The 24,077-nt window shown below is 48.7% G+C and overlaps 1 protein-coding gene across 3 annotated transcripts in view; it reads right to left on the bottom strand.

Moving 5' to 3' along the window:
• PKD1 (polycystin 1, transient receptor potential channel interacting) overlaps window positions 1–23,319 on the bottom strand; it is a 184,869-nt gene extending 161,550 nt beyond the window's left edge. For all 3 annotated transcript variants that reach the window (XM_081965355.1, XM_081965352.1, XM_081965353.1), the window contains exon 1: window positions 22,949–23,319. In XM_081965355.1, coding sequence (XP_081821481.1) covers window positions 22,949–23,250 — 302 coding nt within the window. In that variant the 5' untranslated portion in view covers window positions 23,251–23,319. The remainder of the gene's footprint in view (window positions 1–22,948) is intronic.
• Between the last annotated feature and the right edge of the window lie 758 nt (window positions 23,320–24,077).

The following is a 24,077-nucleotide window of genomic DNA, read 5'->3' as shown; positions in this document are numbered from 1 at the left end:
CCTTGTGCCTCAAATTTTGAATATATATATATATATCAGCACAAACACAACACAATGTAACAAAGGCAACATTAAAAATATGGTTTTCTGCCTGGATGGTCTCCTGGAGTGAGCCGAAGGACAGAAAAGGGAAGCAGAGTGTTCCCTCCCATATTTGGGCATACCAGGGGTTGTGACACAATACATACCTATTTCCCTGGCTTAGCTGATAAAGGAGGAGAGCCTGTGGCTTAGTGACTAATACATCTGCCTAATATGTAATACAGACCAGGTTCAAATCCCAGTAAGGGTATGGCTAGCTGATGAGAGCTAAATAGCTTGAAATAGATCTATACTAGTCTCCCTTTATTTATTTATCAGCACAAACACAACATATATACATATATACATCATATATACATCTATACATCTATACATATACACATATACACATACACACACACACACACATATATATGAATTAAAGAAATTTCCAGAGAAGATAAATATCTCAACAAATTAAGCTTTTACCAAGACAATTATCTATGTCAACTGTAAGAGAAATGGAAACAAAAATGAATTATGTGAAGCAAAAAGAATCCCGAGTTTGCACATAAACCATGGAAATGTCTAGCCTATAAAATACAAAAAGGGAAAATTGAAAGTTCAAGAGGGAGATACTCTATTAATAGACAATGTGGCCATTCAAAAAGCATTCCATCAATATTATTCCAATTTATATAAAGGAAGTAACATCTCACTAGAGGAAATAGATGAATATTTAAAGAAACAAGATTTATCAAGGATTATAGAGCAACAGAGACAGATTATGAATGACCTATAACAATAAGTGAAGTTTCTGAAGCTATAAAAATATTAAATGAGGATAGGTCCTTGAAACAGATGGATTATCAGCTTATTACAAATGTTTTATGGATGAACTTTTACAACCTTTACAAAATATGATGAATTCTATCCTGCAGGGAGAGAGAAAATGTCAGAGAGCTGGAAAAAAGCTGGAAAAAGACATCGTTAATAGGGACAAGATGTAATTTTTAACAAAATAATAATAAAGGCCAATATCATTATTGAATACTAACCACAAGTTGTTCACAACCATTTGACCTGATCGACTGAAAATAATTGTGCAAAAATGTATTAATGAGCATCGATGTGGATTTTTACCTTTAAAAAATCCAGTTTTTAGAGTTAATTGACAATGTCAAAAATGTGCTGTACATTTTAGAATATTTGGAGCAACATTATGAAAAATAAGCCACACTAATTTTCTTAGAAGCGGGAAAGGTGTTTTGGAAGATATGAACTTTGGAGTTGATTTTATAATAATGGGTAAGATCATTTTATACAAAGCACACATAATTGTCAATGAAGATCTAACAAAACCATGTGGTATAAAAAAAGGAACAACACAGGGATGCCCACTGTCTCCTCATTTATTTGGTTTCCTGAAATTAGGGTGCCTTCTGCTTTGCCGTGTTTTGGGAATCTTAGTAGGTGGTCCATCTGTCCAGGCCATCCACCTGTCTTCAAATGGATCAAAAGTGTACGGAACAGGTTACTGCATGAAATGTGGAATTTTCTAGCATTTTATTTAATGAAAGCCAATATAATTTTTATTATTATTTGTTGATAGCTGGAAAGAGCAGGTTTCTCTGCCTCTCCTTATTTCATTGTATTTATGCCGTTTTCCTGCTATAACGCAACAGCAGCTCACAAAATCCTCTGTGTTGGGATCAGTCTACTCTAGATGCCTTTGGAGCTTCCGACGCAACCTTTTTTGCAAAGTGCTGAGAAGCCTGCATTTCAAAAACAGCTGTGATTTATGGTCTTTTGTATGCAGCCTCCTGTAACATTCATTTTTTCAGCACAATTTTCCTTATGCAATTTTTTTTTTTTTGCCCGTGCCTTTCTCAAACATACATTCAGTTCTCCTCACGGACTTCCTAAATCAATACTATTTTTTAAAAGAAATGGATTTCTGAGTGAATCTGGAATTTGGAGGGGTGACACGATAGCAGTATTCCAATATTTGAGGGGCTGCCAGAAAGAGGAGGGGGTCAGCCTATTTTCCAAAGCACCTGAAGGTTAGACAAGAAATAATGGATGAAAACTAATCAAGAAGAGAAGCAACCTAGAACTAAGGATAAACTTCCTAACAGTGAGAACAATCAACCAGTGAAACAGCTTCCCTTCAGAAGTTGTGGTTGTTTCCTCATTGGAGGTTTTCAAGAAGAGGCTGGACAATCATTTGTCTGAAATGGTATAAGGTCTCCTGCTTGAGCGGGGGGTTGGACTAGAAGACCTCCAAGGCCCCTTCCAACTTTGCTATTCTGTTACCATTTCCTCTCATAGAAATCCATGACAGATTTCTTATTTATGTATTCTATTTTTACACCACCCATCTCCTAAGACTCTACTGTTCTATGTCTCCACACTGGCTTTCCACAACAACTCCCCAATGTAAAATAAAAGAGCAACTGGGTTAAATCTCAGTTTAAATGAATATACCACTATTGTCTGAGTTCGCCCAGCATGTTAAACTGGGCAGGCTTACTCCGAGTTCAGCCAATATCTAATAAATAATTTCAGGCTGGGTGGGAATCCAAATAGCCTCACAACTCATCAGTAATCCAGAGGGCCGAATTTTCCAAGGCTTCATTTCCATTAAAACCTGCCTGAAGGATGATGCAATTTTCCTATTCAGATTTGTCCCAGAAAAAAAGGTTTGATGCAAGTAAAATTTACTCAGTGCAAATTGCATTTATCAAATTAGCCGATTCAAAACCATGGAAACCCACATCCCTGCCTGATGTTCCCTTTGGAAACCTGTGCCAGGAGGGGTGGTAGAGTTGCCCAGGAAACCGCTGGCAACACATGCCTCTTTACACCCAACTTCACGGAGCGCAAACTTGTTTGGACTCTGTAGCTATGGAGCTTCACAAATGCCAAGACTCACTTATGTATTAACCGCTGCCCTTCACCCCCCACCAGCCGGCACCAGGACCAGCGCAGCTTGCCAAGATCTGATATCACCCCTGCCTGGCTAGAAGAGGTCGAGCACAGTCAGCTGACCGGACTGCCCAGGCAGCTGCCTGTGGTCCCCAGCGAATCATTAACCTGCCAACGCCAGCTGGGTCCGGCTGGCCTCCTTCTTTCCCACAGCCCCAGCGCCATCTGTCCCACCTGCAACCTACCCCACCTGGTGTTTTCCAGATGTTCAGAGAGGCAACACCCAGGGCCTTTGGGGTTACTGTCCTGGAGGATACTGGGACACTGCAAGGGTGCATCCTGGCTCCTGGACTGAGGAGGGATGCTGGAGGGGCCCACTGGCCAGAGCGCTGGACCTCCTGTTGTTGTCCACTCGGATGATCACGCCACACCTCTGGCTGCATTCCCAAGGACTGGCTGAGCTTCAGAAAGGCAACTGTCATTCAATTTGCTTCTCTATAGGTTTTGCTTAAACTCCCTTGAGACTGACTACCTTGATGAAAGAAAAGGACATACTGTATTTTTCGGAGTATAAGACGCACCTTTTTCCCCTCAAAAAAGAGAGTGAAAATCTGGGTTCTTCTTATACACTGAATACAGCATTTTTTGCCTCCAAAAACCCTGTCACCCCCTTCACAAAAATGGACATGCAGAGTGTTTAGGGGGCTTTCAGAACGCTCCTGGGGGCTGGGGAGGGCAGAAATGAGTGAAACACAGGCTGGTTTTTGCTTAATTTTGCCCCCCCAGCCCCCAGGAGCACTCTACAAGCCTCCTAAAGGCTATGCATACCCTTTTTTTGACACAAAACGGGCCCATTTTCACGAAAAACGGGGCGTTTTTTGTTCATGGGGGGGGGCACTCCCCAGGAGCACTCTACAAGCATCCTAAAGGCTATGCATGCCCTTTTTTTTATACAAAACGGGCCCATTTTCATGAAAAACGGGGCGTTTTTTGTTCATTTGGGGGGGGCACTCCCCAGGAGCACTCTACAAGCGTCCTAAAGGCTATGCATGCCCTTTTTTGTTTGAAAAGAAACGGGCCCATTTTCGTGAAAAAAGGGCCGTTTTTGGGATGTCTGCAGAGTGCAAAAACTTTTTTAAAAAATTTGCCTCTTCAAAATCTTGGTGTGTCTTATACTCCGGTACGTCTCATGCACCGGAAAATATGATAAGTAATTTTGTTTCCACATGGAAAGCGCTTCTGAACTTCATGCTTGAAGTGGAAAAAAATGAAACTTTGATTTGGGGTATTACAGATTAGATTGATAGATCTTTATAGAAATGACTTGTTCATACTATTATGGAAAGGCAAAAAGCTGCGATCGGTTGTTAACGCCTTATTCTACTGTAAGAGAGAGAGTTGGAAGTCAACACTTTTTCTTTTTTTTCTCCTATCTTTCCTCACTTTTCTTCCCTCTTCTCCTTCATTGTCCTCTTATTTTGTAATCTACGATACCTTATAATGTAATAAAATGTGATAAAAAATAGTCAACTCCCTTGGGACAGTTTTTGATACATAGCACAAGGCTTCCCAAAATTGCTCAATAGTGAGATGGGTGGCAAATACACTTAATAAACAAAGTTTTTCTAAGAAGAGAAAGAAGAAATATATAGACTTGCCCACCTGTGGTTATTGCATGCACCAAAACATGACAAAGCCTCAAGAAGGCACCAACGTTTTTGCCAAGGCTCAACATGGCTCTCCAAGCTGAGCAATCAGCAGACCAATAAAGGAGAATATTTGTAGCTCAGGTTCAAAATGATGGTCCTTGGTGCTCTCTGTGTTGGCTTATTCTTTTGCAGACATCTCATGACCCAACCAGGCAACATCATCAGCGCTAGACTAAAACTGATGATGTTACCTAATTTGGTGACTGAAACATCTGCAAGAAAAAAAAACCCTCAAGCCCAGAGAGCACCAAGGACCCCCGATCACCCCTCAACCCCTCACCTGTGGGGACCATCACATCAGACCCAAGTCCCCACCACCCCAAAGGCTAACTCATCCTAAGTAAGAGTCAGGCTGCATTCAGTGTGTTTTGCAAAGCCGACATTTGTGTCTTGCAAACTGTGGCTTACGCAGTCTTAGCATGAGGTGGGAAAGCAGACCCGTCCTCTGATTCAGCTCCCTTTGGAAGCAACACAGCTGGCGCCCGCTTGATTTGATGCAGAGGAGAAGCCGTGATGGCCATAGGTGTTAAGAACGGTGGTCCAACCCCTCCATGGAAGGATTAGCTGGAGAAAGACAAGTTCCAAAGAGTTTGAAGGGTCCTTGATGCTCTCTGAGCTTGTTTGTTTTCTTGCAGACGTTTTATGACCCAAACCACGTAACATCATCAGTCGTAATAGAGAAGTGGGTTTGCCCTTAATTTATATTCTAGTGACTTGCCCTATCAGTGTTGGTGAGGATGTTCTTAGAGGTTCTTGGTTGGGCTGTTTTCCGTTGGCTTGTTGGAGAGTTCCTTGCTTGGGGTAATTGTTTACTTGATGGTTGGTCTGACATTAATCCAGGAAGTATTTATGTTCAGCTGGATGCTGATTGCTGGTGGGGAGGTGGTTTGGCCTTTCTGTTCCCTTTCTGTTCCCAGGGTATGTGCCACCCATGCACTGCCTGTCTGCTCCCCATAGGACTATGGCCCCAGACTTTGGGGAGCATCCCTTTTCGCTTCTTATCAGCTCTGTCGTGTTCCTGAATTCCTATTTTCCACCCCATTCAAGGCAATCTCAAGAAGAGTCTAGTCCAGCGGATGGAGCCCTAAGTGAGCTGCAGGGAAATGTCTGGTTTTGATCATCCCTCTGCTCTGTAACTTTGATGCAGGAGTGATCACATCCTCCTCTGCAGGGCTGTTTTAATTACTGAGGAATCTCAGCATCAGGTACTGAAAGCTGCAAAACCACAAGGAACATTCTTGTCCAAAAGGCCCATTCTCCCTCCCTCCCTCCCTCCCTCCCTCTCTCTCTCTCATTCTCTCTCTCATTCTCTCTCTCTCTCTCATTCTCTCTCTCTCTCCCTCTCCCTCTCTCTCTCATTCTCTCTCTCTCTCTCCCCCCCTCTCTCTCTCATTCTCTCTCTCCCCCCCTCGCTCTCATTCTCTCTCTCTCTCTCATTCTCTCTCTCTCTCTCTCCCTCCCTCCCTCTCTCTCTCTCATTCTCTCTCTCTCTCTCCCCCCCCTCGCTCTCATTCTCTCTCTCTCTCTCATTCTCTCTCTCTCCCCCCCTCTCTCTCTCTCTCTTTCTCTCTCTCTCTCTCTCTCTCTCTCTCTCTCTTTCTCTCTCTCTCTCTCTCTCATTCTCTCTCTCTCTCTCCCTCCCTCCCTCTCTCTCTCATTCTCTCTCTCTCTCTCCCCCCCTCGCTCTCATTCTCTCTCTCTCTCATTCTCTCTCTCTCCCCCCCCCTCTCTCTCTCTCATTCTCTCTCTCTCTCTCTCTCTCTCTCTTTCTCTCTCTCTCTCTCTCCCCCCCTCTCTCATTCTCTCTCTCTCTCTCTCTCTCTCTTTCTCTCTCTCTCTCCCTCCCTCCCTCTCTCTCTCTCTCTCTCTCTCTCTTTCTCTCTCTCTCTCTCATTCTCTCTCTCTCTCTCTCTCTCTCTCTCTCATTCTCTCTCTCTCTCTCCCTCCCTCCCTCCCTCCCTCTCTCATTCTCTCTCTCTCTCTCTCACTGAAGGAGTCAGAGGGATCAAGTGACCCCAGCAGCAATCACTCCCCTTTTGCCTTTAGCAAGAGCGTGGCTAGGGAGCCAGTTGGTGCAGTAGTTAAAGCATCAGCCTAGAACCCAAGGGAGCCTGAGTTGTGGTCCCCCCTTGGGAACAATGCCGGCTGGGTGACTTTGGGTCAGTCACTCACCCTAGGAAGGAGGCAATGGCAAATCACTTCTGAAAAAAGGTGCCAAGAAAACTGCAAGGATTTGTCCATCTATGTCTCCAAAAATCAGACAAAAATCAGAACAGTAGGGAGGGAAAAAAAAGCCCAGCTCATCTGGGCTTCCCCGTCTGAACAATTTATCCACCGAGGAAGATGCCAGGCAGACAGACTCCCTTTGCCTCGCCCCCTCTGCCTGACTGCGTTGGCCCCTGTGGTCTGGATCCGGCCTGGCCAGCCTTTGCGAGCAACGATGCCGCCACGGTGTCTCCCATCCCACCGGCACCCACCCACTCACCCGTCCCTCTGAGATGCACCATCAGGCCGCTTGGAATAACAAGAAATGAGATGGCAGTGGGGCCTCTTCCCGCCCAACCCTCCCCTCGCAGCTTATGCAACAGGGCTGTGAAGGCACCCCGCCCTGGGACGGGTGCAGTAGCACCCAGCATCTTCTCCAGAAACTTTAGCAGAGGAAAGGAGAAGAGCCAAAGCTCTTCCAAAGAGAAATTCATATTTGCAGAGAATTGTTTGCACTGCACTTCAGGCAACAGATCCTCCCAGGACTGAGCTGTAACCAAGGGGATTTTCTGTGTTCCTTTTTTAAATTCAGGAGAACATCCAACTTCCTCCATCCCCCATCGCCCCCTCAAAGAAACACAGACTGGCTGGGGAATCATGGGTGCCGCAATACCCCAAATCTGTAGAGTACCAGGTAGGGGAAGGCAGCAGGATGCACAAACCGAAGTTTTTCTGTTTCTGGAAATGCAGAAAGTTCTCAGGGAGAGCCCATCAGAGAAAGTAAATAAGCAAGGGCAACAACGGAAAGGAGGGAGGACGAGGAGGGAAAGGAAGAAAGGGTAAAGCAGAGGAAGCAAGGGAGGGGAAGTAAGAGTAGGAGAGAGGGTAAGGAGGAGGAGGAGGAGAGAGGAGGAGGGGAGAAAGAGAGGGGAAGAAGAAAGGAGGAAGGAGAGGAGGAAAGAAGAAGGCAGAGAAGGGAGGTTGAGAAGAGAGATGGAGCAAGGTTGTTGCAAAATAAGATGAAGGCGTGGGGTGGCAAGAAAGTGACCCAAACTGTATTCTATATATTTGTAAGAAAATAACGATAAAGATTAATGATGAATAGATAAATGTTAATATCAATTATAAGAATGTATATTTGTGAATGAATTTGAAAGGGAAAAATAAAAATAAAAACTTTTTATTTAAAAAAAAAGAAAGTTCTCAGGGATTTGGATGGGATAAAAACAGGACATTATTCCAGCAATCTCAGAAGGATCGATGATTCATTGGAGGAGGAGAAGGAAAGAAGAAGAAGAAGAAGAAGAAGAAGAAGAAGAGGAGGAGGAGGAGGAGGAGGAGGAGGAGGAGGGGGAGGAGGCCTTCACAGGACTGCACTTCTGGGGCTTTTACTATCCATGAGGAGTCCCCCCCTCCACATCCTAGGAAAGGGGTCCCACCAAAAATGTGGTTTTGACACATTCAACCAACCTAGGCCTCTGCTTCAGGTTAGAAAAGGTGAATTGTTAAAGTATAACCCTGAGAGGTTTTTTTTCCCCCAGCATAAACACTCCTGTTTCCTGGGCCATTAACTCCAATGCACAGGAAAATGTCACACCGAGCAGAAAAGAGGGCAGGGCGATTCCCATGCAGAGTCTTGAAAAATTGCCTTGTAAAAACTCCAACATATCTCTGCCCCAGAGATGGGAGAGTCTGCAGGGTGGCAAGCCCCAATTCAGGACGGGCAAGGCTGTGGTATCCAGTCCGTGGCACCTTTGTAGAGGAGGGCCAGAGAAAGCATGGAGAAACTGGACAGCTTTTTTAGAATAGAATAATGTTTATTGTCACTTGGAATGTACACTAATCGGCATGCACTAAAATGAAATTTTGTTGCATACAGCTCTCAAAGGGTCACCCCCTCCAATATACACTACCTGAACATGACAAAATAAATAAATAAATACAAAATTACGTATATACCCACGTACAACACAGTCCAGTTCAGATGTACACATGTACATGACGAGAAAAACTAATCTTATCAGGTAGATGGCATAGAGAACAAAGCTGTTACAGAATCTGTTAGTCCTGCTAGAAATACTTCAAAACGAGGAGCAACAGAAACGTATGGTGAAGTTGGAGTGTGGGGTCTCTAACAATGCTTTGAGCTCTAAGCACATAATGCTTATAAACAAGCATCCTGAATAATGGGAAGCCAGCTTCCTATAATCTTCTCCGCTCTCCTCACCACTCTCTGTAAGGACTTTCTATCTGAGGCGCTGCTGCCGGCAAACCTAAGAGGGATGCAGTTCGTTAAAATTATAAGCTTCAGCTCGCCTGTCCTAGAAGACGAGGGAAGCTTCCCCACTGTCAGCATTTCTACCTATTTTATAAGAGGTAAAAGCAAGGTTTCCCCACCTTGAGAGGAGGCTGCCTTCTGCGTCTCTAGGTGAGTCACAGTCCTGAATTGGCTTCCTTCCAGGCAGGGCATCACTCAGAGCAAATCGGGCTGGGTGTCCCTTGGAAGAAGAGGGCCCAAGCGTTTCCCAAGCTTTGTCTGGCATATTCACACATGCAGGTAGTCCTCAACTTACGATCACAATTGAGCCTAAATTTTATGTTGCCCAACAAGAAATTTGTTATGTGAGTTTTGCCTCATTTTACAACTTTTCATGCCACAGTTGTTCAGTGAATCCCTGCAGTTGTTAAGTTAGCAAGACGGTTGTTAAAGTGAATCTGGCTTCCCCCTTGACTTTGCTTGTCAGAAGGTCACAAAAGGGGATTGCATGACCCTGGACACTGCAACCGTCATAAATATGAGTCAGTTGCCAAGCATTTTAATTTTCATCACGTTACCATGGGGATGCTGCAATGGTAGAAAGGGTGGAAAACGGTCATAAGTCAGGGTTTTTTGGTGCCATTGTAAACTTGAACGGTCACAAAATGAACTGTTGTAAGTTGAGGACCACCTGTCTATGATACAAGTCAAAGAAAGCAGTGCAGCTTTCAAACTCAAAATGCAAAGGGCATCCTCTGCTTCGTCGTCTTAATCTAACAACGCACCAAAATTTGAGAAGAGAACCAAAATGCATGGAAAATCTTGATAGCAACAACAAAAAAGGGAATTGTTAAGCAGTTCCAAAAGAAAAACATTACTGAATCATATCACACACACACACACACACACACACACACACATACATTTTCCACCGTGTCCTGAATTAGATTCTGCCCTTTGTCCTCCTTTATTTTTAGAAACAGCAACTGAAGAGAGACAACATTTGGTCCAGATGTTATTACGGGAATTTAAAAAAGAAAATCTGGGGAACCAATAAGGAGAAATGGGGTGGAGGGGTGGGAGGGGTGGGGGCTAGCCAAAACAATATTTCAAAGAAGAAAACTTAGAATCATCCTTATGTGTTTAGGCAAAATCTCTAACCAAAGAAGACAAGATTTTTGACTTAACCTCCGTTCCCAGTTTGCCGCTGTTCTCTTCCAAAACATGCTTGTTTACCCAGTCTAGTCTATAACCCCGAAATTTCCTGATGGTCTCCCATCCAAGAACTAATAAGCTTCAGAGTCCAGAAGATAGGGCCACCTGCCAAGATTAATAATGAAGTAAGTTGTACTATTTTTCCAGGCCTCCTGAAAAAAGCACATATGCGCAGGATGTGCTCAGAAGCTAAAGATGGCAACCACAACGGTGCAATTAAAGGGTCCACCTTTTGTCATCTCTGTCTTGGAGACAAAACACAATCCTTCTTGGGCCAGACATGGATGCACAGTACCATTTCTTAGTGAGTTTACAGAGAAGTTACTACTTTTAATGCGTCATAATTGCAGAAGGGGACTGCTATCTGAAAAGGGGCATTTCTTTAAAAGGTTGATGGCCGTAGTAAGTACCTTACAGAGGAAACTAGTGCATATTTACTCAAAAATAGGCTCAATCTAATCTTATTCTCAGATGACTCTGCAGTAACTGGTGCAGGCATGGGAGAATATATACACATACACCACAAACAACATCTCTCTCTTTCTCTCTCTCTCTCTCTCTCTCTCACACACACACACACACACACAAATTATGAAATCTAAATTTGTACCAACCCTGGGTAAGGATGATAGCAACCTTATGTTCTGATCAGAAAATATAGACAGATGCTCTTGCATAGTAAGTACCTCTCCAAGCTGTTTCACACATGACTGGTAACAACCCCGGGTTTAAATAACATCTACATACTATTCAAGAGAGATAGTGGTGGGATTCAAAAAAAAATTACTACTGGTTTTTTGGGCGTGGCTTGGTGGGTGTGGCATGGCTTGGTGGGCGTGGTACGGGAAGGATACTGCAAAATCCCCATTCCCTCCTGATCAGCTGGGATCGGGAGGCAGAGAATAGAGAGGGTGGGGCCAGCCAGAGGTGGCATTTGCCGGTTCTCCGAACCTCTTAAAATTTCTGCTACCGGTTCTCCAGAACTGGTCAGAACCTGCTGAATGCCACCTCTGAAGAGAGACAATCAAAAAGCCAAAAAGCAAACATAAAGATCAGAGCATTTTCTCATCACCAATCAACACCCGGATAAGCAAAGATTGACATTAGATCAACAATGAAGCAGAAAACACACAGACTAATCAAGCAGCAAATCCTACCCCCGTCTAACACTGATGATGTTACCTAGTCAGGTAATTAAATGTCTACAAGAAAACGAAAGCTCAGAGTGCACAAAGACCCCGCAAAACCCAGGTTTTCCACAAAGCACATACTTAGCCCAAGGGAATCCAAGACACCAGCCATCAGTTAAAAAAGAAATAGGTATATATCAAAATAATGCAATTTCCCCTTGTAGTAGGTCTAAAGCTAGGAACAGCTCATGAACCGGCATATATCGGCTGCCCTTTCTCTGGGAGCTGAAGCCCCAAGCCCTTGCCAATTTACATTCCTAAAACAACAGCCCTATGAGGTAGATTCCTCAGTGAAAAAAACTACCCGTTTACCAGAACGATCTCTAGACAATGAACAAGAACTTTAAAAATCACAAAACAATTAAAACGAAACACCATTGAAAACAAGGGTGAGGCCCTGATGAACCTTGCATCCATCAATCAACCACCCCATGCCGGTTCCACTGACATCCTCACCCCAGTGCCTGGGGGAAAACCCAGGTCTTCAACCATGTTTCTGAAGGCCAAGAGAGTGGAGCCATCTCTGGGGGAGGCTACCCACCCTGCCAGGTCTAAACAAACCAAAATGGCAGCGTGGAATCCCCCAAATTAGCTGGCCCCATGCCCAGTGGGGCTTTAAAGGTGACACCTGTTAGATTGGCACAAAAGGCGAGCAGAGACGTGAGGCGATTCAAAGGCTTTATTTAAACACAGCACAATCAAACGTATTTACAGGAGAGAAGCGCGCTGGGCTCGTCTGACAGCTATTTATGTGAAGCTGTCAGACGAACCAGCCAATCCGCACACCGGATTTTCCCCGCTTTCAGCCAGGTCGCGTCTTAACCAAGCAAATAGGCTGGGCGGCGCCGGACCCGCCCAGAACGCCTCAGTTCTGCAGGAGACGCCGGAGGAGAAGGAGGTGCCCGTGGTAGCTCCTCTCGCGAGGGAGTGGAGCTCCCGGCGCCATCTTGTGGGCCTACCTTGGGAGGTGAACTGCAAATATCAGGTAGGCAGGGCCGAGGGGGCGCGGCCGTAGGCGGGCTTGAGCAGGGAACAACAGGGTAGGCCTGGCCTGACTCGGGGAAGGCCAACGGAAAACCGGTAGGAGTTCGCCAAATGGGCGGAACACTCCCAACCATGGACGGCCGGGAGGCGGCGTCCAAGACCGGAACGGTCCAGGGCAGCTGGACTGGGTCAACTGGGACTGGTGGAAGGGCACCAGGAAGCGATGCGTCGGTGGGCTCAGTTGGAGCGACGACGATGGCCGGCCCTGCAGGGTTGTTGTCGATGTTGAACGGTAGGCGGCGCCTCAATTGATCCAGGTGGCGCCGCCATTCGGTCCCATCATGTAGCTGGACCCTGTAAGAACAGGGGCCGGTTATGGAGGTGACGGTGGCAGGCACCCACCTAACAGCCCCTGAGAAGGCCTGAGCCCACACTAAATCTCCCACTGCGAAAGCACGGGAAGGGGGCCCCAGGTTGCCAGGCTGTTCCTTTGAATAGAGCGGGTGCAACCTATCCAAAGTGGTCCGCAGGCGCCGGCCCATCAGCAGCTCGGCTGGAGACTTTCCGGACAGGGGGCAAGGAGTGGCATGCTGTACCAACAGGTAAGCAGCCACCCTTGATTGCCAGTCCGCCCCCTTCCATCCTGCCTAATGCCTCCTTGGCCGAGCGGACCGCCTGTTCCGCCCGGCCATTACTAGCTGGATGGTATGGGGCAACCGGGGCATGGCGGATGCCCTGAGAGGCCAGGAACAACTGGAAAGCGGTGGACGCAAATTGAGGCCCGTTGTCAGAGACAATGACGTCCGGCAAGCCATGGGTGGCAAAAAGCCTAGTCAGTTCTCTGACCGTGGCCTCGGCTGTGGTGGATCTCATGAGAATGAGCTCCACCCAGCGCGAATACGCGTCCACCACTATCATGAAGACCTGGCCTCTGAAGGGGCCCGCAAAATCAATGTGTAGGCGGGACCAAGGCCCACGGGGCAGTTCCCATTCCTGCGGTGCGGCCGCCGGAGGCGCCGGTCGGGAAAGTTGGCAGGGGGAGCAGCCGGCCACCCAAGCGGCTATCTCGTCGTCCATGCGGGGCCACCACACATAGCTGCGCGCCAGGCCTTTCATGTGCACTATGCCTGGGTGGCCCTCATGAAGGCGAGACAGCACCTGGTGGCGCAGGCTGGGTGGAATGACCAACCTGTCACCCCGCAGGAGGCACCCACTGTGGAGTGACAGCTCCAGCTGCCTGGCCTTGAAGGGGCGAAGGTGCTCAGGCACCGGTCCTTCAGGCCAGCCCCTCTGGACCCAAAGCATGACCTGTGACAAGTCAGGGTCAGCCCTAGATTTTGCGGCCACATCTCCGGAAGAGAGTGGCAGAGCCAAATCTGCTATGGCCAAAACCGACAGGCAGGGCACTGTCGGAGGGTCAAAAACGGGAAGGGGGCAGCGGCTTAGGGCATCGGCGTGCCCTATGTGCTTGCCCGGACGGTAGAGCAGAGTGTAGCTGTAAGCAGCTAGGAACTCTGTCCACCTGGTCATGCGGGGTGACAGGATGGGAGGGGTCGGCTTGTTACCAGCCAAAAGCCCAAGGAGTGGCTTATGGTCGGTGAACAAAGTAAAATGCCGCCCATAGAGGTAATCGTGAAACCTCTTAATCCCTGACACTGCAGCCAGAGCCTCCTTGTCAATCTGGCTGTAGTTGCGCTCCGCAGAAGTCAGTGTCCGGGAATAAAAGGCAATGGGGGCCTCCGAGCCATTGGGCAGCACATGGCTCAGGACCGCCCCCAAACCCACGGGGGAGGCGTCACAGGCAAGAGTCAAAGGCAGCTTGTCCGAATATTGGACGAGGACTGCCTCTGACGTCAGCATGTCTTTGACAGCCGCGAACGCATGCGCTTCGCGGCTGCCCCAGCGCCAGGCTGCCGATCGGTTGAGTAACCGATGCAGCGGCTCGGCTAGTGACGCCTTATGCGGCAAAAATGGCGCGTAAAAGTTTAGCAAGCCAAGGAACGCCTGCAGCTCCGTCTTGGAGGCAGGCGTGGGGGCGTTCCTGATGGCTGCTACTTTAGAGGGGGTGGGGTGAATTCCCTGGGCATCAATGGTGAAGCCCAGGAAATCCACCCGCGGCACAGCAAACGAACATTTGCTGCGCTTCAATTTTAAGCCCGCGCCCCTGAAACGTTCGAGGACCTTCTCTAGTATTTCGATGAGGCCCGATCGGCTGCCAGCGGTGATCAGGACGTCATCGAAATATGGAACCACGCCAGGGAGCCCATGGAGCAGACGCTCCATAAGGCTCTGGAAGATCCCCGGGGCGACGGAAACGCCGAATTGCAAGCGGCGGCAGCGGAAAGCTCCACGGTGGGTCACGATGGTCTGTGCAGCCGCCGCCTCGTCATCCACCGGGAGCTGCTGGTAGGCCTGCGCCATATCCAGTTTCGCAAAGATGCAGCCTTGTCCTAAAGAGTGGAGCAAGTGCTGCACTACCGGAACTGGATAGGGGTTCGCCTGGAGGGCAAGGTTAATGGTGGATTTAAAGTCCGCGCAGAGGCGAATAGAACCATCCGCCTTGACCGGGATGACCAAAGGGGTCTCCCACTTGGAGTAATCCACAGGCTCCAAGACTCCCTGCGCGATGAGCTTGTCCAGCTCCGCATCAACCTTGGCCCTCAAGGCGAAAGGCACCCTACGGGCCTTCAGCCTAATGGGAGCAACCTGGGGATCTAGATTGAGGGAAATGGGAGTTCCTTTATATGCCCCCAGCTGCCCATCAAAAACGTCAGAGAACCTCGTCAGCACGTCGGCCACGTCAGGAGGCGTGGCCACTACTTGCCGTACCCCGTGCACTGACAACCCTAGTGCCGGGAACCAGTCTAGGCCCAGGAGGGCTGGCAAAGGTTTTTCTACAACCAAAAGGGGAAGGCACCCCGCAAAGTCCCCGTACTCCACCCGCACCAGGTGACAACCCAGGGTAGGAATCAGAGTCCCCTGGTAGTCCCGAAGGGTTGTGTCTGGGGAGGAGAGTTGGGTCTTGGGAATGCCTGGGCAGAGGCGAGAGAACTCTGCCCACGAAAGGAGTGATCGGGATGACCCCGAGTCCACTTCCATGGTGCAGGGGGAGCCTTCAATGAGGAGCGACGCCTTGATGCGCTCCGCACCTGCACCAGTGTGGAAGGCCGACTCCGCAGGGCTGGCGTGCTGGTCAGCGTCCATGGCGTAGCAGCCTCCGCGTGATGGCTGCTGCTGCTGCTGCTTTCGTCCGGAGCGGGTCACAGGTCGCGGCTTAGCGGCTGCTGCAGTCGAGGAGTCATCAGGGCGCTGAGGCAAGGGGAACTGCGCTCTGCAAACCTGGGCCAGATGTCCCTTTTTTAGGCAGCGGCGACACACAGCGGCCTTAAAGGGGCAACCAGAGCGTTCATGGTTGCCTCCGCAGCCCAGGCAGGCGGTCGCGACTTCTCGGGCTCGCTGAGGGGCGCGTCTTCGGGTCGACTGGCCGATGCGGGCCACCGCTCCTTCCTCCGGATAGTCGAACCGTAGAGGGACCAGCTCGTCCACCAGGCAAGTGCGGCCGGGCGGAGGCGGCAGGTTGAACATCTCCGCCATCGACTCATCAGAGAGTTCAGCCGCCCTTGCCTGTTCAATGGCCCCGGTGAGCGTGATGTCCGCTTGGGACAGAAGCCGCCGGCGAAGGCGTAGGTCTTTGACGCCGCTAACAAACTGTTCGGTGAGGTTGCGGTCCAGATCTGTGAACTCGCACCTCATCGCCACTGTGCGAAGCGACTGGAGGAACTGGCTGACAGATTCCTCCGGCTTCTGCACACAGCGTCTGAAGGCATAATGCCTCGCTACCCAGGATGGGGTCGGGGCATAGTGGCGCTGTAGGCGTTAGAGTGGCCCAGTCCAGTGAGTGGACCGGTTGAGGAGCTGCCAGGGAGCGAGCGGTGCTGAACATCGGCGTGCCGCAACAGCTCAGGAAAAAACTGCATTTTTCGTCGTCCGGCACATCGCGTCTGCCGTTGGCGATCAGGTAGCACTCGAAGCGCTCCAGGAACGCTTCCCAGGTTTCGCCGTCGCAGCCGAAGGGGACGAACGTTGGCATCGCCGACATGGTCTCCTCAGAATTCCAACAGCTAGGCAGGAACGAAGAGAAGGATCGCCAGGAATGTTGTGCCGAGGTGGTAACGTGCGGTGGGTCAGCGGCAGCCGTATCCCACCTTCGTCGCCAGTGTTAGATTGGCACAAAAGGCAAGCGGAGACATGAGGCGATTCAAAGGCTTTATTTAAACACAGCACAATCAAACGTATTTACAGGAGAGAAGCGCGCTGGGCTCGTCTGACAGCTATTTATGTGAAGCTGTCAGACGAACCAGCCAATCCGCACACTGGATTTTCCCCGCTTTCAGCCAGGTTGCGTCTTAACCAATCAGACGCGACCTGGCTGTTGCTAACGCAGATGCCGGCTGTCAGGGGGAAATCCCTGACGTCATCTGCTCGGATATAACAACACCCATCCCCTTGAATTGCTCCTAGAGGCCTACCAAGAGCCACTGCAATTCACAAAGCAGCAGTGACGGACGTAAGGGCAAAAAAGTCAAGATGGCAGCTATAAAGATGCGAAGCTCCACCCCTTTTATGGGCCTTACAATGCACGTAACCAAGGAGAAAGACTTTATCCAAATGGTTATGGAGACCATTTTGGCTTTTTTGAACCCATTTCTGTGCAGGCCCCTGCAAAGAAACCTTTGCCACAGCAACAACTGTGAGTATAGAAGTATAGTATAGAAACAACTATAACCACAATAAAGGTGCTATTGGGCATGGTATTGATTAATTTTTTTAAAAAATCTGATAATTTAGGCTCCTCTATCTTTTATCATTCTCACCCAAAACACTTGAAAATGCAACATGAGTTAAACGGACTCTGATGAACTTGGAAAAGGCTAGAAAATACACTTTGTTTTCCGTGTAACATTAGGTACTTGAAGAAAACCAAATGAAAAAGGTAATTTATTTTCAAATAAAAATCCACATCACCAAACATCTCCTACATCTGAAATGCTAGCATTGATTAGCCAGTTTTTGAAGAAATTGTCCTTTTATTTTGAGAAAGGCAAGTTGGCCTCCAATTTTAACTCACATGTGTATTTTTATTATTTATTAACTTATCGTATTTATATACAATTGGATCCTGATGAGTCCTGGCAGTCTAAACCATAAAATATGAAAACATAAAACCAAAATATACATGTGTTTTATAAATGGAAGAATTGCCACATATTGTAATGCTGCACTGTAATGCCAAACGAAAGAGATAAATAAAAAACAAATACGTCCTTCAAAAAAGGAAAACTCTCCAGAAATTAAAGAACATAAAAGTAGAAAACAGTCCCTTTCTACTTGCCATTCTAATCCACTTCCAGGGCTGTTTCTCACAATATTCATGTCAGTTTCAATTATTTCAATCAATCAGTTTAATCTGCTTCTTTCCCTCAGCCGTTCTGATTTATGATATAGCACAATGTTTCTTTGAACAAATTCCTTAAATTATCACAAGATATTAACATGTATCATGGTTATTCTCCCAACAATTAATTTGATTTGTTCTCTGCATTCTGCATAATGTTACATCTTCCTCCAACACAATGATGAGATAAATGGACAATTTTAGCAATTAAATAGCTAAATCTCTTTTCCAGTTCTCCTTATTTGTATTCCATCTATCCTCAATCTAAAACCTTTTGCCCCTAAACTTCTAATGTTTTCCCTTACTGAATTATTTGCTCCGTTTAACCACAAATTTCCCTTTTTGCATAATTCTGCACCTGTAGATTCAATTTCAACTGCACCATCACGGCCCTTGTCTTGACCTTTTTGACCTCTGACACCCCTGCCCAATCATCCAAAATCCCAGATGTCAACGCTTTGACAGGTAGCAGCAGCCGCCGCAGCTGCAGCATGGCTAAAGGAGGAAGTAAGCAGGTGAGACAGTTCCTGGAAAGTTCACGGCTGATCCCTCAAGCAGCAAGAGAAAAGGTCGCCATCAGCCACTGAGGAAACTACCGTGCTAAAGGGGAATATTTCTAGCTCAGGGTTGACATGAGGGCTTCTTGGGGCTCTCAGAGCTTTTTTGCAGACGCTTCATTACCCTAACCCAGGGGTGTCCAAACTTGGGAACTTTAAGACTTGTGGACTTCAACTCCCAGAATTCCCCAGCCAGCATGGCTGGCTGGGGAATTCTGGGAGTTGAAGTCCACAAGTCTTAAAGTTCCCAAGTTTGGACACCCCTGCCCTAACCTCATCAATGCTAGAAGGGAGGGGGGGTTACAGGGAGGAGGAGGAAGAGGAGGAGGAGGAGGAGGAGGAGGAGGAGGAGAAGGAGGAGGAGGAGGAGGAGGAGGAGGAGGAGGAAGAGGAGGAGGAGGAGGAAGAGGAGGAGGAGGAGGAAGAGGAGGAAGAGGAGGAGGAAGAGGAGGAAGAGGAGGAGGAGGAGGAGGAGGAGGAGGAGGAAGAGGAGGAGGAGGAGGAAGAGGAGGAAGAGGAGGAAGAGGAGGAGGAGGAGGAGGAGGAGGAGGAAGAGGAGGAGGAGGAGGAGGAAGAGGAGGAAGAGGAGGAGGAGGAGGAAGAGGAGGAGGAGGAGGAGGAGGAAGAGGAGGAGGAGGAGGAGGAGGAGGAGGAAGAGGAGGAGGAGGAGGAGGAGGAGGAGGAGGAGGAGGAGGAGGAGGAGGTGGTGGCGGAGGACAGCTGTGCTAGCTGGGGAATTCTGTGCGTTGAAGTCCACACATCTTCAAGGTGCCAAGGTTGAAAATCACTGGTGTAGACGACAGTAAAAGTAGATGATTTTTTTTTCTGTTCAGGTGTATCCAATTCTCAGAGACCCCCAGGACAAATCCCTGCAATTTTCTTGGCAACCTTTGTTAGAACTGGCTTGCCATTCTAAAGGATGAGTGAAAATGGTGCCCCTGCCAGCCTTGTGCCAAAGGGGAGGCTAGAATTCACAGGTCTCCTGGTTTCTAGCCTGGTGCCTTCACCACTGCACCCCATGAGCTCTCCAAAGGAGAGATACTTCACTGTAGATTTTGTTTATTTTATGGTACTTTATCTTCAGGACACCATTCCAAATCTAATCTTGCAAACAAAATCACAGAGGGAAGAGGAAAATGTAGGAAAGCAATGGGGGGGGGGGGGAGCTGACATTCATTTAAATGATTAAAACAACATCGTCTTCTGCTGCCAAAACAACATTCAATTCAGCTGTGAATATACCAATGAACTTTCCATTTAGTTCTGGCTGGAAGCATGATATAATGTGTTTGTTATGTTCAACCAGGCCTAGTTTACAACTGCATGTATCTTCCAGACCCAACAATCAAAGTGTTCAGAATCTCACATTTGTCTTCTCACAGGCTCATGAATACTACCCCAAATCTCTCACTCTCTCTCTCTTCCTCTTTCTTTTTCTTTCTCCTTCCTTATTTCTTTCTTCCTTCCTTTCTCTCTCCTTCCTTTCTCTTTCTTTCTTTCTCTCTCTCCCTTCCTTCCTTCTTTCTTTCTTTCTTCTTTCTTTCTTCTTTCTTTCTTCTTTCTTTCTTTCTTTCTTTCTCTCTCTCCCTTCCTTCCTTCTTCTTTCTTTCTTTCTCTTTCTTTCTTCTTTCTTTCTTTCTTTCTTTCTTTCTTTCTCTCTCTCTCCCTTCCTTCCTTCTTCTTCTTTCTTTCTTTCTTCTTTCTTCTTTCTTTCTTTCTTTCTTTCTTTTTCTTTCTTTCTTTCTTTCTTTCTTTCTCTCTCTCTCCCTTCCTTCCTTCTTCTTCTTTCTTTCTTTCTTCTTTCTTCTTTCTTTCTTCTTTCTTTCTTTCTTTCTTTCTTTCTTTCTTCTTCTTTCTTTCTTTCTTTCTTTCTTTCTTTCTTTCTTTCTTTCTTTCTTCTTTCTTTCTTTCTTTCTTTCTTTCTTTCTCTTTCTTTAACAGACATGCCTAACTTCCCCAGCACAGATCCTCAGCGATGCCCAATTTTGCCTTCATGTCCTTACATGATGCGCAACCTCTACTGTGGGCATCAGGAGTGCAAAGCTACTACAGATCTACCAGATGGTCACCAGATCTCCTGCTTTAGGAAAGATTAGTAAAGGTATCCTTGAGTTACAACCACAATTGAGCCCAACATTTCTGTTGCTAAGTGAAACATTTGTTATTTGTTCATTTTACGGCCTTCCCTGCCAGAGTTGTAAAGTGAATCACTGCATTTGTTTAGTTAGTAACATGGTTGTTAAGTGACTCTGGCTTCCCCGTTGACTTTGCTTGTTAGAAAGTCGCAAAAAGGAACCACATGACTTTGAGACACTGCAACAGTCATAAGTATGAACCAGTTGCCAAGCATCTAGAATTTTGATCATGTGGTCATGGGAATGCTGCAACGTCGTAAGTGTGAAACAGATCTTCAGTGCAATTGTAACTTTGAACTGTCAATAAATGAACTGTTGTAACTCGATGACTACCTTTAGGAGGATGTCACCTCCGTGCAGAAATATGGGAAGTACTTTTCATCTGGCAAATAAATGACCGCCAATCTCAGCCAAATCACTTTTTCAGAAATCTGGACAAGCCTTTCAACAGCAGCAAAATGTTAACATTCTCTGGATCTCAGATTTTTGCAGATTGGAATGGAATCCATGCTTTCCTCAAATAACACCACTTAAATGTTCTTTATTATATAAAAAAGATTGCACCATCTCCCATCCGCAGTGCCTCTCCATGGCAAACCCTGAGGTCAACAACAGCACAGCCCAACACTTTCTGGGGTTCCTTTAAAGCAGGGGTGTCCACCCCTGCTTTAAACTCATTTACGCACTCTTGCAAAGTTCTCACAAACTGATTAAGTGCGTCCCTTCTATTCCTGTCTTCTTCCTCTATGATGCAAACATTCCTACACCAGAGACTGGAACTAAAACTAAACCAGTTAGAAAATAACTACATGTAGTCCTCAATTTACGGGCACAATTGAGCCCAATTTTTTTGTTGCTAAGTGAAACATTTAAATGAATTTTGCCCCATTTTATGACCGTTTGTGCTATAGTTGTTAAGTGAATCTCTGCAATTGTTAAGTTAGTAACACGGCTGTTAAGTGAGTCTGGCATCCGACTAGAAAGTCACAAAAAGTGATCACATTATCCTGGGACATTGAAACCGTCGTAAATATGAGTAAAGTGTCCAATTTTTGATCACATGACTATGTAGATACTGCAACGGTCGTAAGAGTGAAAAAAGTTGTAAGTGACTTTATTTCAATGCCACTGTAACTTTGAATGGCCACTAAGTGAAATGTTGTACATCGAGGACTACCTGTATGGTAACTACAAGAATGTAGGTGGTATTACTGAGAAGAGGCCCCCAAGCAGACCCCATGTTAAGACTCCCTGGCACCTCTAGCCTTGCCATGTGCCATGCTGGAATTAAAGTGAAAATAGAGCGGAACTTAAAGAATAAAAGAAGCTCTGCATGTCTACCGACCAGATGAATAATAAAATGTTTTAAAAACCCAGAAGCCCAACACAACCAAAGCTTTTCCCTCCAGTCCCTTCTGCTTTCCTGGGGCCCAGGGGGCCCTGCTCACCTGTCCCCCCATTTTATCCATCTGCATCTTGCCAACAGATCCTGACCCCACAAAGCAGGTGGAGATCTATGGCTGAGTGGCCCCAAAGGCGGGGGGGGGGGGTGACATGGGCCCCCATTTTGCAAAGGGGAAGGTTTTCTCCTAACTCCCCAACTGGTTCAGGGTCCAGCAAGGAAAGTCAGGGGCCACATCAGGTTTAACCACGGCTGCCTTCTTCCTGCCAAGATGAATTCATGGAAAGAGATGTGGGGAAAGGTCGGGGGGGGGGGGGGCTTTGAGAGAGGCTGGGTGGGAAAACTCCCAAGCTACCCCTCCTCAAAGCATCCAGACTCCTTCGTTGGGGGAGGGGGGGGGCTTCTGGAGCCAGTGAGGGGGTGTGTGGGTGTGCAAACTTCTGCCACCATTCAAGGCAAAAAATTCCAGAGCAGAGCCTCCAAGTCAGGGACCAGCTCTCCAAGGGCCACAATCAGGAGATCAAGGACGACACTTCACTTGGAAGGTCCATAATCCGGGGAAACTTTAAGAGGTCCGCAACGGGGGCCCTGCTGCCCCTTGGCAAAAGCCCTCTCAGCCCCGGGGACCCGTGCAAGGCGGCTGCCCGCTGCCCAACGACTGTCCACCTTGGCTTGAGCAAGATAGACTGCCCCTGGGGGCGGAGGGTCCATGGACGCGCAAAGCCAGCGATGCGCCAGGCCCGCCAGTAACTCTTCCCCGAAGCCGTCGCATCTGCCGGAGGCTCCAGTGGCGGAGAGTTCCAAAGGCGGCGCGGAGAAGCCAGGCCAAGCCCCCCGTCTCCTCCCCCTCCCGTCCCCCAGCCCGACCTGCAGCCCCCGGCCGTACTCACAGCGCCACGGTGCCCGCGGGCCAGGCCGGTGCGGGCGGCAGCTCCAAGCCGCGGGCGGCGCAGTCCACGGCGCAGGCGGCGCTGCCCACGGCGCGGCAGGCGCACTCGGGCCCGCAGGGCTGCTGGCACCCGCGCGGGTTGGCGCTCGCCCCGGCCAGCCCGCCGCCCAGCAGGCAGCACAGCAGGCACCAGCGCCGCCAGCCCGGGGCCGCCGAGGGAAAGGCGGCGGGCGAGGCGCGAGCGCTGTGGCGGCGCCGGCGGCCCTCCGCTCTCGGCGGCCGGAGGCAGCGCCGGGCAGGCATCGCTTCAGCGCGGGCATGGCATGGCCGCTGCGCCCGGGACGCCCGTCCGCTCCTTCGCTCGCTCGCTCGCTGGCTCCAAGGCAGCGCCCGCCCCGCCGCCGCGCCCACGCCCCCCGGCCCCGCGCCCCGCCCGCAGCCCCGCCGACCAGCCCCGGCCGGAAGGAAGGAAGGAAGGCCGGCCGGCCCGGTCTAGGCAGCGGCGGCAGCGCCCACCCTCGGGCTCGGCCTGCGGGGACGCCCCCCACCCCGTCTCCCCCGGCCGCTGCGCTCCGGTCCCCGCGGACCGGCTTCTCCACGGGCGCCCGGGGAGCCCAGACCCGGAGCCCGATGCCCATGCCCCGACGGAGGGTCCCGCGGAGCCCAGAGCCGCCCTGGCCGTGGTGGCGCAAAGCAACCGACAACGGGGGGCTCTACGGGACGCCCCCCGGGCCCCCTTTGGCTCCTTCCAATGGGACCCCGGCAACGTTTCGCTAAGAGGAGGATTTGGAGGGGCTGGAAAGTCCAGCGGGGGGAGGAAGAGGGGCGCGGGGAGCCCCTTGCACCACCTTCATCCCCCCCACCCACCCCCCCATCTTGCCCAGGGGCTGAAGCGCTGCTTTTGAACAAAGAAGGTTTGGTTTCAAATGAAGGCACCAAGTTGAACATGGTTTGGTTCCCAGCTGTTTCAGTTGTTGAAAAACAACTCGTGTCGCTTTGGGTTTTCTGCCAATCCAGGAAATGACACTTACAAGCCATTCCCAATGGTAACCATATAACAGAGTAAGAAAGAACCTTGGAGGTCTTCTAGTCCAACCTCTGCTCAAGCAGGAGACCCTTATAGCATCTCT

This window comes from Natrix helvetica, assembly GCF_964273705.1.
Source record: "Natrix helvetica genome assembly, chromosome: 13".
NCBI lineage: Eukaryota > Metazoa > Chordata > Lepidosauria > Squamata > Natricidae > Natrix > Natrix helvetica.
Note: the sequence above shows the minus strand (reverse complement) of the source record. Positions and strands in the feature narration are given on the sequence as shown.